The sequence below is a fragment of the Lemur catta genome, chromosome 11 (assembly GCF_020740605.2).
Source record: "Lemur catta isolate mLemCat1 chromosome 11, mLemCat1.pri, whole genome shotgun sequence".
Lineage (NCBI taxonomy): Eukaryota > Metazoa > Chordata > Mammalia > Primates > Lemuridae > Lemur > Lemur catta.
In genome coordinates this window covers 33,255,457-33,268,271 of record NC_059138.1, presented here as the reverse complement: position 1 = coordinate 33,268,271, position 12,815 = coordinate 33,255,457, and the positions used below count along the sequence as shown (strand labels likewise).

At 39.3% G+C, this 12,815-nt stretch overlaps 1 protein-coding gene across 4 annotated transcripts in view; it reads right to left on the bottom strand.

Annotated features, from left to right (window-relative positions):
* The window catches only part of DOCK4 (dedicator of cytokinesis 4), a 408,336-nt gene that overhangs the window by 32,246 nt on the left and 363,275 nt on the right, over positions 1–12,815 (bottom strand). For all 4 annotated transcript variants that reach the window (XM_045565153.1, XM_045565154.1, XM_045565155.1 and 1 more), the window contains exons 36-38: positions 8,034–8,182; positions 5,789–5,875; positions 3,521–3,625 (exon numbers count right to left, since the gene is read on the bottom strand). In XM_045565153.1, coding sequence (XP_045421109.1) covers positions 3,521–3,625; positions 5,789–5,875; positions 8,034–8,182 — 341 coding nt within the window. The remainder of the gene's footprint in view (positions 1–3,520; positions 3,626–5,788; positions 5,876–8,033; positions 8,183–12,815) is intronic.

Below are 12,815 nucleotides of genomic sequence, written 5' to 3'. Positions count from 1 at the left end.
AAAAACTCTGGGAGCTACCAAGACCAAGAAAAGTTATGGGATCTCAAAGCCTGGAGATCTTCAAGAAAAGGAGAGGGCAGTTTGTGGTCTGGGGGAGATAAGACCCAAAGTTTTTGGTGTTTTTCAGCTCTATGACGTTCCTGTTATGTAAAATTCTTTAAAGAAGAACTCCAGGGCATAGTGAGGGAGTTAGAAACAACCCGTGGACGGGGGGCTCAGGTTTGCCATGGGGAAAGAGCAGCTGCAGGTATGCAGAAGAAATGCAGTAGGGACTGGGCTCTGAGAACCCACCTCGATTCCCCACAAACCCCTAAATAAATCATGGTCCTTTGAAAAACACAAGGGAAGGCAGACTTTACCAAGAAATCAGGACACCAAACAATCATATGTTTAAAACTTTCTAGATAAAAGTTATACCTTCTGATGCTGTATTTTTAAAATTCTACTCAAAAGGTAATAAATTTGCTCGATAAAAGACAATACATCTTTCCCTGCACATTACAGGGATATCCACATATCCTAATAGCACAACTATTTTTAAAGACAATGCTTATACATAACAACAGCTTGTAAAAATCAGGAAAGTTACTCTAAGCACATAGGCATTCAGTGGTATTAAGAAGTCATTTTGGGATAAAATGAAGTTTTGGGTCTGATATTTGGGTTTCCAAGAAATAAAAAGGAATTAAGTATTTTCCCCCATCAGTACCCTTTTAAAAATCATAGATTTATAATTCATGAGATATAATTCACATATTATAAATTCACCCTTTTAAAATGTGCAATTCAGTGGTTTTTAATATATTCACAGAGTTGTGCAACCCTAAGCACAATCTAATTTCAGAACATTTTCATCATCTCGGAAAGAAACCCTGTATCCATTAGCAATCACTTCCTATTTCCCCCTTCTGGCAACCACAAAACTGGCACAAAATTATTTTCTGTTTCTATGAATTTGCCTATTAGGGAACTATACAATTGGTCTTTTGTGACTGGCTTCTTTCACTTAACATCAAATTTTGAAAGTTCATCCATTTTGTACCATATATCAGTATTTCATTACTTTTTATTGCTAAATAATATTCCATTGTATGGCTATACTACATTTTGTTTATCCATTCATCAGTTAATAGACATTTGAGCTATTTCTGCTTTTTGGCTATTATGAATAATGCTGTTATGAACACTCAGGTATACGTTTTGGCGTGAACGTACGTTTTCAATTTTCTTTAGTATATACCTAGAAGTGGACTTGCTGGGTCATATTCATTAATACTCTTAAAAGAACCAATTTTCTATGAGGAGAAAGAAACCACTTACATTAGACAATTGTATAGATATATTATTTTATTTGAGCTTTAAAAATAATCCGGAAATTGATCAAACAATGAAAGAAAGTGTTTAATGCTGGTTTTTGTTTATTTTTAAATTGAAGAACAGACTAGAATGTGATTTCCTAAAAAAAGGTCAGGCCCCAAGATTCTAAAGAGTGCAGTGCCCCTTAGAAACCAATAGAGGGTGACCCTTCTCTTTCATTTTGAAGGAAATACCATTTATATACAGAAAAGCTGTTTTTAAAAGAAGGGTGATACACAAGTGATTAATACTAATCGGCTTTTTAACAAAATTTATTCTATTAGCTAATGCAGTTTTCTAATTTGCTAAACTCTTTAAAATTGTGACTTTTAAACTACTTCTAATTTTCTTATAACTTTACACTTCTAATTAACAGTAATTGCACATAACAGATGTCTAGGGTGCGTCTCACTGTACACTTGCTGGCTAAACTCAGAATTTTATCAGAGCTGCATCATGACTTTTGTGGGCCCTAGGAACTTTTGCTTTCATGAGCCTCTTCCTCCATAAAGAAAACATTAAAAATTTGGTTTGGTACATAGATCAATATATCAATATTAATATTACCTAATGTATAACATATAATAATAGTATAACATTTTTTTTCACCTAAAAGTTCTTTTTTTCCGTCTGATTTTTAAAAGGAACTAAAAGTTTTATGGGGCCCTAAAAATATTATGGTCCCTAAACACTGTACCTACTATGCATGATGGATTAGCTAACTTTGGGTATGAAAGAAAACATAATCTTTCACTTTGCAAAATTTAGTGCCAACAGAGGAAGGGGACCTACTGTGTCAGAGTCACATCTAGACCTCACTCTGGGGTCTTCAGACCTCTGTGGCTCCCAGAGCTCTAGAATTCCTGTCACTCCACTTGGAACTTTGGATCTGGCCACATGCAACTCCTCAGGGGGGTTGCTGATGACAACTAGCAAAAGTCAGCAAGTGTTCTGAATTGGCCATTGTTTTTGATCTGTAATCAAGATTTCATCCGTCTTTATGCAGGTCCATCTGCAGAGCCAGCTTTGTGATCATGCACAATACCATGTGGGTCCTCTTGTAATGCAACAGGGAGATTTCATATTATGTGAGTGTAGTACCCAAATACACGGCAATTTCAATGAATTTTAAAAAATCAACCTATGATTTGAGCATTTGTTCCATTTGATACTAAAATGAATCTTTACCTATGGTGCTTGGATACTTTGGGATCTATCAGTCAATCAATCAATCTACCTATCTTTCTTTGTTTTTGATTCTGGAAAACAGACAAGTTAATGATTAGGAAACAAAGAATAATGTAAAATTTTTCTCCTCTCCCTTTCTCTCCAAGTACTCCCATCTTATATTTATTCATATGCGTTCAGAGTTAAAGCAAGTTTTAGGTAAACACAAATATTAAAATATCTGTATATTGAGATTTAAAGTCATAATTAATTGACTCAATTTTATAAATAATCCCAGACACTTTTTCCTTAGTTGCTTGGGAAAGTACATTTCCTTTTTCCATCTATGTTTTTATATAAGGAAGACATTATACACTGAAGTGTTCAATAAATACTCAAGCATGTAAGATTCTACTTGGCAGAATGTGAAAAATGGAAAGAATGGAGTTGAGTATTAGCATGTCTATAAATTTCCCCTTATAGAAATAGAGTTTATACTAGCAATAAATTGGATCTCTTTGGTGAGTGACATTTACATTTTCACAAAGTTATCAAAAAGGCTAAACAACCCTCTTTGTATGATTCTGGAGGTAGGCTGTCCACATGATGTGAAACTGTGTTGTTTTGTATAGTCTGCAACTCCCCGCTCCTGCAATGCCCCACCGTTTTTCTCTGATGCTGACTCTGTGGACCCTGCAGACTGAATGCAGTAGTGAATGTCACACAAGGGAAACTGTAAGTACCAAGGATTCCTCATAAAATTTAGTAAACTTAGAAAGGAGTAGGTTGTTTGATATCTTGAGAAATTATTGAAAATAAAGCATTCTGGATTAGTATAGTGTTTGTAAACTCAAAGGCAAAAAAAAAAAAATCTCATCATGTTATTACGTGCCTGTTACCTGTGTTATAAAATGTCATTAACAATTTAGTTTTCTTGATTGGGATATCTGTATTAGAAGTATGAAAGCAAAGTAAATATTAATAGTATATTACTTACTCTTAAGAAAAATGGAAATTTTTTCCCATAAAATCCAACTCTGAAGAACTCTGGCTCAAGACGCTGCTGGTCCATAATTTTGTCGTACAAAGAGGCTTCCATCATCTAGAAATGCACAGGAAAAGTTGTAAACATCTTATCTCGTCTTTCCTCTACCAATTCATAGAAGAGGATTTTTCTTCCAAATAAAAGAGAATGTCATTTTAATCAAGTCTGCTGAAAAGGAGGTCTGACTCCCTTTGTGATGCTTTAGGGCAGGGATTGGCAAACTTTATAAATGTCCAGAGAGTAAATACTTTAGGTTTTGCAGGTCCTATAGTCTCTGTCACAAACTCAACTCCACTAGGCCCACAGGCTGTAGTTTGCTAACCCCTGCTTTAAGAGATCAAGTGTATTATGACATGTTACCACCAGAGAAAAATTATTTCTATGCACTTAGTCTATCAAGGAAATTATCTTCTTCACAATTAAATAGAAATTAACATGAACTATTAGAAGCAAAGCTTTTCTGGAGAATCCTCCTACCAGATGCACTCACCTGTCCTGGTAATTCAGGACATTTGTAAGGTACAACCTTGTGGAGGTTGGGCAGGGATAAACCAACAAACCAAACCAAAGGAGACCCATAGTGCAAAGTGCTGTCTGGGCTGCAAGCTCTTAAGCGTGTCTGACGATGCTGAAACTATGAAGCAAATAAAGCTTATAGCTTCCCATTTGTGGTATTATAATCCCTAGGGTTTCCAGAGAAAGACTAATATTGTACTTGAAGACTCCCCCCTACCCTCCCACCCCCAGTAACAGCACCCCAAAGAGCAGTTGGCATGAAATGTAATGCTTTGGGTTTATAAAAATCTTAGTGACTATGGCACCTAAGGGCTCTCATGGGTACATATTGTCACCTCGCTTCTGTTACATGGACAGGATGCCAAGAGATGAACGGAAACGTTTTTATATAAAACTGCAGCATCCGCCAGAGTCAGCTTGATGGACGAAAGTTAAAACAAGGTTTATCTCTTTGGTTTTCAACTTAGGAGAAATGTCGATGAACTGCTGACATGACATACTATGCCAGAATTATAGAGCCAGTACCTGCCAGTTGAATACATTTCTTGTTGGGGTATAAGGGATTTTTATGAGTTGTTAAAGGTTTATGGTATCATCTCTTAAATGGCTACCTCAAAATTAAAAGGCGACAATATAATCTTTTATTTTTAATATATAAAATCTGATGATCCTATTTTAGAAACCCTGAAGAGCCTAAGGACTCAGCAGGATCTTGTGTGTTACAAGATGACACAAAATGTTCATGATGCTAAAGAATAAGGACGTGGGGGGCAAGGAGGACTTGTTGGAATGTAAAAGCAAAGAAGGTACAAAACATTTGGTTCAGGGACATAGAATATTAAACTCTTTGAGCTTTTAGGTACTAAAACCTGGGTTTAGGTCTAGCAAATAAAACATATTTCTGAAGCTAAAGAGAGTCAACAGCAACAGACTTTGGCCCTAAATTATTTAAAGATGGGTCAGCTAGCCATTTCTACAGATTTGCAGATTATGGGACTAAGAATGGTATGTGGTTACAGAGATTTGCGTGTAAGTGGGAACTCTTCAAATGGTGTAGAGATTTTCCATGATAAACTAAAAGCCTTTTTGCTTCTGTGTGTGTGTGTGTGTGTGTGTGTGTGTGTGTGTGTGTATTTTTGAGACAGGATCTTGCTCTGTTGCCCCTAACTAGAATTAGCAGTGGCATCATCGTAACTCACCACAACTTCAAACTCCTGGGCTCAGGTGATCCTCCAGCCTGAGCCTCCCAGGTAGCTGGGACTACAAGTGTGCATTGCCATGCCTGGGTAATTTATTAAAAAAATTTTTTTTAGAGACGGGGTCTCACTATTCAGGCTGGTCTGAACTTCTGAGTTCAAACAATCATCCTGCCTTGGCCACTCAAAGTGCTAGGATTACAGGCATGAGCCACCATGCCTGGTCTTAAACTAAAAGTATTAACTGTGGATTGGTTTGTGTATTTCATATGTGATCTTTTAGAATAGACTATAGGCTCACTTTTTGTAAATTAATCAAAAGCATGACAAATCAATTTGCTATTTCTCTGTATAAATAGCTGAGTATGCTCAGAGGAAACACTTATCTTAAAAAAGGTTTCTGCAAGACACATCAGGACGATCACAAAGTTAATTTCATAGAACCAGACTGGAAAGCTAATCAAAAAGGGAGGCCATCACCTGATTAAAATGCATCCAGACACCTTACCCTCATCTTGCTCAGGTTCCTGTAGTCATAATAGCTCTCATACTGCTCTGCAATCTTCCGGCACAGGATAATGCCATTTTCCCAGCACTGCGGACAGATGAATAATACAAGTGTAACCATCCCACAACATTTCTTTACTTCTACCCAAGTAGGACGGGAGTGCTTTCAGATTATCAAGTCTTACTCCTTCGTCTTTATAACATACCTTTAATCATATCACTGCAATTTTAAGTTTGGAAACACCATGTAACTAAAAGGTAAATTATTAAAAATCTTTAGAAAGTTAGAAATGATAGCTCACCACAACTATCATTAATATGTAGTACAAAAAAATATTTTCTGGTGTTGTTCCAGAATCAACATCCTGAAATTAGTACAGTTCCACAATGGTCAAGTAGATGGATACAAACAGGCCCTCAGTGCTGAGGAGGGAATTACCGCTGACCCCTAAGGCCCAATTATCCATGACTGGTACCCTGGATTCCTTGCTTGGCTAAGTTGCACTTGCAAACTGTGCGTGGTCTAACCCAGCTGGTTACTCTCCGAAGAAACGCAAAAATTCTTTATCTAGCATAGGTGTCAGCAAACTTTTCCTGCAAAGGGCCAGCAGGGGGACCAGGGGGACCTGCAGCGTTGGGGCCACATGTGGCCTTCTGGATCCTTGAGTGTGGCCTTTTGACTGAATCCAAATTTTATAGAATAGATCCTTTTAATAAACTGGCAGACAGTTATTATTTTAGGCTTTGAGGGCCATATAGTCTTTGTCACAAGTACTCAATTCTACTGCTATAGCACCAAAGCAGCCATAGACACAAATGAACATGGCTTTGCTCCAATAAGAATTTATCTAGGGACACTGAAATGTGAGTTTTATGTAATTTTCCCATGTCACAAAAATATTATTCTTTTGATTTCTTTCAACCATTTAAAAATGTAAGAGAGATCTGTAGCTTGTGGGCTGTACAGAAACAGGTGGTGAGACATTTGACCCCTGGATCGTAGTTCGCAACTCCTGATCTAGCACAAACTCCCGGGAATGGGCTAATACACGAAGCGGAGATTTTATAACAGCCTATCCTACAGGTGGAAGCTTTAGAGCAGGAGGGCACAAAGACATTTCTTGTGCTATTAGGGTAATGATATGTCAGTGTAGTTAAATAAATAATAAAGGAGGATATGAAAGAAGCAATTTCCTTGCATCAAATTTTTAGGTATACCCAATTACATTTTGTAAGAGAATGACAGCCACTGGTTGTATATTCATTTTCTGTTTAACCTTCGCAATTTGTAGGACATATTTAAATCTAAGCCACGTATTCACCAAAGCATCCAAGTGTTCAAATCAGATAAACAATGGTTGTCAGATTCACAAATTTTTAAAATGAGAAATGCAAGCCATTGAAGAGGGAAAAGAAAGAGTCAGGCAATGTACTGAATTGCATTATCAGGCCAGTATATTTTTCAACACTCCAAGTATATGATGGGATGCCATATAATTCCTTAAATGATTTCAGTATCATTTATCTTACCTTGAAAAAATTGGGATGGAGCAGAATGCATGACAATTTGGGGAGGCGATAAGGGTTTTTCAGAGAATAAAACACCTGGGTGCTCTAGTCTGAATGTTTGTGTCTCTTCCAAATTCATATGTTGAAATCATAACCCCCAAGGTGATGGTATTAGGAGGTGGGGTCTTTGAAGGTGAATAGATCTTAAAGGCAGAGCCCTCATGATTGGCCTTAGTGCCCTTATAAAAAGGCCCCAGAGAGCGAGCTAGCCCCTTCCACACAGCACGACGGCACCATCCATGAGGAGACGTGCCCCGACCAGACAACAAATCTGCTGGGGCCTTAATCTTGGACTTCTCAGCCTCCAGAACTCTGAGAAATACATTTTTGTTGTTCATAAGCCACCCAGTCTATGGTATTTTGTTACAGCAGCCCACACAGACTAAGTCACTGGGTGTCAAAACCTCTAGAACAGTGTTTATCAAAGTGTAATGCAAAGCTCATGCACATTGGAATCTCCTGGAGTTCTTGTTATAAAATCACAGGTTCCCCAGAATGTCTGAATCACAATGTCTAGGGCCAGGGCCAGGGAATCTGCACTTCAACAAGACTTTGGGTGTTTCTAATGCACATTAAAATGTGAGAATCCCTGCTTGAGGAGGTGAACATCAATACACTAGAAATAAAAGGGAAAGGGACACCAACAAGCCCCCTTGGGAGGGTAGGGCCCGACTTACTTTGCCTCTGTCAAAGTTCTGGATGATGGTGAGGTGCAGGTGCTCCTTGCGCTGCCATTCCGTTTGCATGGGGTAGGTCAGGAACTCCCGGAGGGGCCGGTCAGACCATTCCAGCAGCTCGTCATACAGGAGCAGGGTGTACGCAGCCTCTGCGAGTCAAGTGGGAAGGCCGTGATTGAGACAGGCCGATACCTTCAAACGGGGCCAGTTTGGGACAAACTGGAGAAAATACTATTTTCTGAATTTTATGGTATAGTAGAAAAATGTCCACCATATATGCAGCAGCAGGTTAATGAATGGTGACTTCCCCTGGATGATGACATTATCAGAGATCTGTATTTAATCTTTGGGTTTCCTGTATTTTCTCTCTTTTTTTGCTTTTTGTTTTAGTTTTCCCTATGACGTCTGCATGTTATGGCATGATAAAAAATATTCAAGGATATCTTGTTTTGGCTGGTTCATAGATGTAGGGGAGACATGCCTTTGTGTGCCAGGGAAGTTCACTAGTAAGCCCCTGGGGACTCTGAATGCCTTCACAAAGGGTGTACTTAGGAAACAAGAAATGGCAAATAAATTCTTCTGGATACTAAAGGACTGAAAAATGGAAACTGGTATTAGAGGAAGAGGGGTCAAAGGATAGGTAGACTTTAAAAGGGGTAAAGAAGCCAGGGAGGAGCTGAGTGAAGACAATAAAAAAGAAAAAAAATCTAGTGACAGAAGTAGGAATTGGAGAGGGTAGCCGTGTTGGATGAGGAATGTGCATGTGTGCTGTGTGTGTCAGCGTGAGAGAGGAAGAATTGCTGTGGGCTGTGTGAACCTTCAGCAAAGATGACTGAAATCATTACGTGCTTGGTATGGTTGGATTTCCTATAGAAACAAGGGGTGATTTTCCATATACAGACAAGTGGGAAAGGTGACCTGTCTTTTTAAGCATAGCTGACAGATAGGTGGTGTATTTAACAGAATAAGGCCGGGCGCGGTGGCTCACGCCTGTAATCCTAGCACTCTGGGAGGCCGAGGCGGGTGGGTCGTTCGAGGTCAGGAGTTCGAGACCAGCCTGAGCAAGAGTGAGACCCTGTCTCTACTAAAAATAGAAAGAAATTATCTGGCCAACTAAAATATATATAGAAAAAATTATCTGGGCATGGTGGCACATGCCTGTAGTCCCAGCTACTCAGGAGGCTGAGGCAGGAGGATCGGTTAAGCCCAGGGGTTTGAGGTTGCTGTGAGCTAGGCTGACACCACAGCACTCACTCTAGCCTGGGCAACAAAGCAACTCTGTCTCAAAAAAAAAACCAAAAAACAGAATACTTGCCAGTCTATAGGTCTCTTCTTTTCCTGAACCATAAATATGGCCAAATAGATCAAGAATAGAAACCAGAATTCATTGTCATGGATAAAGGATTATAACTTTTTCCTCCCAACATTATAATAGTCAACTCATTTACTAAATTGAATAAAATGGACACTTACGTTATTAATCCCATTTAACCACCACCCCACATATCTCTCCCAAGACATAATAGTAGCTTTTAAGATGGTATTAATAAATGGTAATTCTTTTTCTTCATTCATTTGCCTTAAGGGTAATTACATATAAGCCCTAAAGTAACGTGTTAAGTTCTAACTCTATGATTTGGCCATCCCCATGTATAAAAGACAGTTGTCATAAGAAAGGCCAGGGTCCCTGTCACTTTCTCTTGCCTTTTCAGTGCAGAAGTCCCATGAGGCGTGGGCTCTGGCCCCTCTTCTCTTCAAATACCTTAGGTGAGCTCATCCAATCTCCTGGTTCAATTATTGTTGCAAAAGCTTCCTTAACCCACCAGCGGTCTGTTATCTGCCCCCATTCACTTTGCACAGTGTTACCAATGTGATCTTCCTTCAATGCCAATGACCATGTTGCTCCCCTGATTAAAACCAGTCAATAACTCTCAGTAGCCAAACCAATAAATTTAGGCCTCCTAGAGTGACAGAGAAGGCTGGTCACGATCTGGTCCCTACCAACCTCTCTGCCCACATTTTCCCATTGTCCCTCCACATAGTACAGGTAAGAAGGAGCCCACCCCTGTCTCTTTTAAGAAGCCTCAGTAGCTGCTGAGCCTCCAGCCCCCGCAGTTGGAGCCCCTGGACTCCATCAGCTACCTTTGAGGAATGAGCAAGATGCATCCTGGCCCAGAGGCAGCTGGGCAAAAGAAAGCTGCCCAACAGGCAGAGGAACGCCCTCTGCTGCACCAGCACTTGCTGACTCTTTCTCGTGGGGATTGATTATGAGCTGGAAACCCGCACCAAAGGCTGTCAATTAACTGGTGGATGCAGAAACAGAGCTGAGTCACTGTGACACAGGCAGCCATGGACGACTGCTCTGACTATACAATAATTGTAATAACGAGATCCGCAGATCTGTGTTGCATTTCGAATAGCCATCTAATTTCCTCTGAAATCCCCTGAGATGATTTCCTTATGTTTGATTCCCCACATATCTTTATAAAAAATGCTAGGCATTAAGAACACCCCATGTGTATCTTTGTTCTTTCAGCCACACTCCGCTCCTGTCATCTCAGCCAGTTCCTTCAAGCCTCTCCCCCTTAGCTGCCAAGTGACCCCTACTTTCTCTTAATGACCTGGCTCAGGACTTATCTTCTTTATCTCTCAAATTTCTTTTGAGTCTCCCCTAGCACATGAGAACTCAGAGAATACCCTGGAGACTAACAACCACTTGCAGGAGTAGGAGGACTGAGGGATGCCCTTCCCACAGCTGCCCTCAGGGAGTGACTTAAAGGGCAATGAAGGGCAAAGTCACAGAGACAGAAAGTAGACTGGTGGCTGCCAGGGGCAGTGGGGACGGGGAGTTAGTGCTTAATGGGACACAGTTTTAGTTTGGAAAGATGAAAAAAGTTCTGAGGATGGATGGTGGTGATGGTTGTACAACAAGGTGAATGCACTTAATGCCGTTGAACTGTATACTTAAAAATGATTAGGATGGGAAATTTTATGTTATGCATATTTTACTACAATTAAAAAAAAAAGAAAAGAAAGAGCAATGAAGGTTTCCAGCCCCCAACTACTTTCCCAATCAAGCTTGCCCCTGGAGGATCCAGGGATGGGTGGAATGCCAGGTGTGGGTGAGTTGCCCCGGGAAAGTCTGGGAAAACAAGGAGGCACTGGCAGGTTATCAGATGAAGCTGACAAATGACTGAATGATGGCACGGGAAAGGCCATTTCCTGTGACAAATTTCACCTGTTTCAGAATTTGATTTGGGAAAATGACAATATATATCTGACAGTGTGTACAGAGGAAGCTGTACAAAATTTCTAATAATAAAACATAAATACCTTTGAGGCATGAACAACACAAAACACCAATGAAGTTGATTTTGAACAAATTCACGAATTGTAAATGTTTTTGTGCGACATGTTGTATGTTTATTATTCTGCATCTTTCGAAGACAATATATATCGAAGAGGGAAGAATGAATCACATCCAAAATTTCCAACAATCTTTTAACATTTTGAGACGTATACAGTAAGGACACCAATATGAGAAAAGAAGTAACACAGGAGAAGAGTGGAGAAGAATTAGGAACGGAGGACACTCACAAAAGGCTGGAAAAGGGTAAGGCATTTAAACAGAATCCTATAAAGATAGAAAAGTTTTTTCCATCATTTTCACCTTCTCCAAGGACACACAAAAATGAGGACATAAGAGAGAAGAATAAAATGTTACATGAGAAAAGAACTTACTTCTTATGACTTTGGGGAATACAAAAACTGCAAGTTGAGTAAACAAAGTAAAGGAAAGAGTTTTACCCATTTCTGAAACATAATCAGAGACATCTGAACTTTGTTTCAGAGAACCATATTTGGAATAGCTTGTCCACAGTTCCCTCTCCTGTTTCCTTTTTTATGGACTTTAAAACTAAAAAAAAAGTCTACTAGGTTGTTTTCTTAGTGATTCAAGAATGACCAGTACTGAAAGAGAAAATCTGCTCACTAGGTGTTAAAATGTAACTAATGGGTGTATTCATTAGTGATGCATTTATTTAAATCTCACATTGCTAGGCACTATTCTAAAAACTGAGATGATTAAAGATAAGCAAACATCATCCCTATCCTTAAGGAATGCACACTTTAACTGAAGATATTAATCTATCAATCTGCCTACCTACACACATACATATATGCACATATATATAAAATATAGAATCTTATATAATATGCAACTATTAATAAAAACAATGTGATAAGTGCTTTAATGGAAGTCTGGAAAAAAATGCAATGTGAAAAAAAGTTGAAAAAATCAACTCAGCCTATGGGAGAAGGGTGGTGGGGCATGGAATTGGTGAAGGAAAGAGAACTTCAGGAGAGGGAAGACTTCACGGAAAAGGTGAAGGAGGAGTTGATCCTGAAAAATGAAAAGGTATGTGGTACAAGTGGTAAGATGAAGCTGAATAGACAGGTGTTGGTTCAATTATGACAGACCTTGAATAAAGAATTTAAGGTTTATTTTGTAGAACACATAAACGTATAACAGAGTTAGAGCTAGAGAAAGGGCTGGCCAACTTTCTCTTAAAGGGCCAGATAGTAAATAATTTGGGCTGTGGGCTTTGTCTTGACTACTCAATTCTGCCACTGTGGTACAAAGGCACCTATAGACATATGTAAATAAGTGGGTGTGGCTGAGTTCTACTGAAACTTCCCTTACAAAATTGGCAGCTAGCCTGAAGGTGGAGTTTGCTGACTCCTGTTCTAGAGAATAACTCCGGTGAGAGTTAAGAGGCAGTC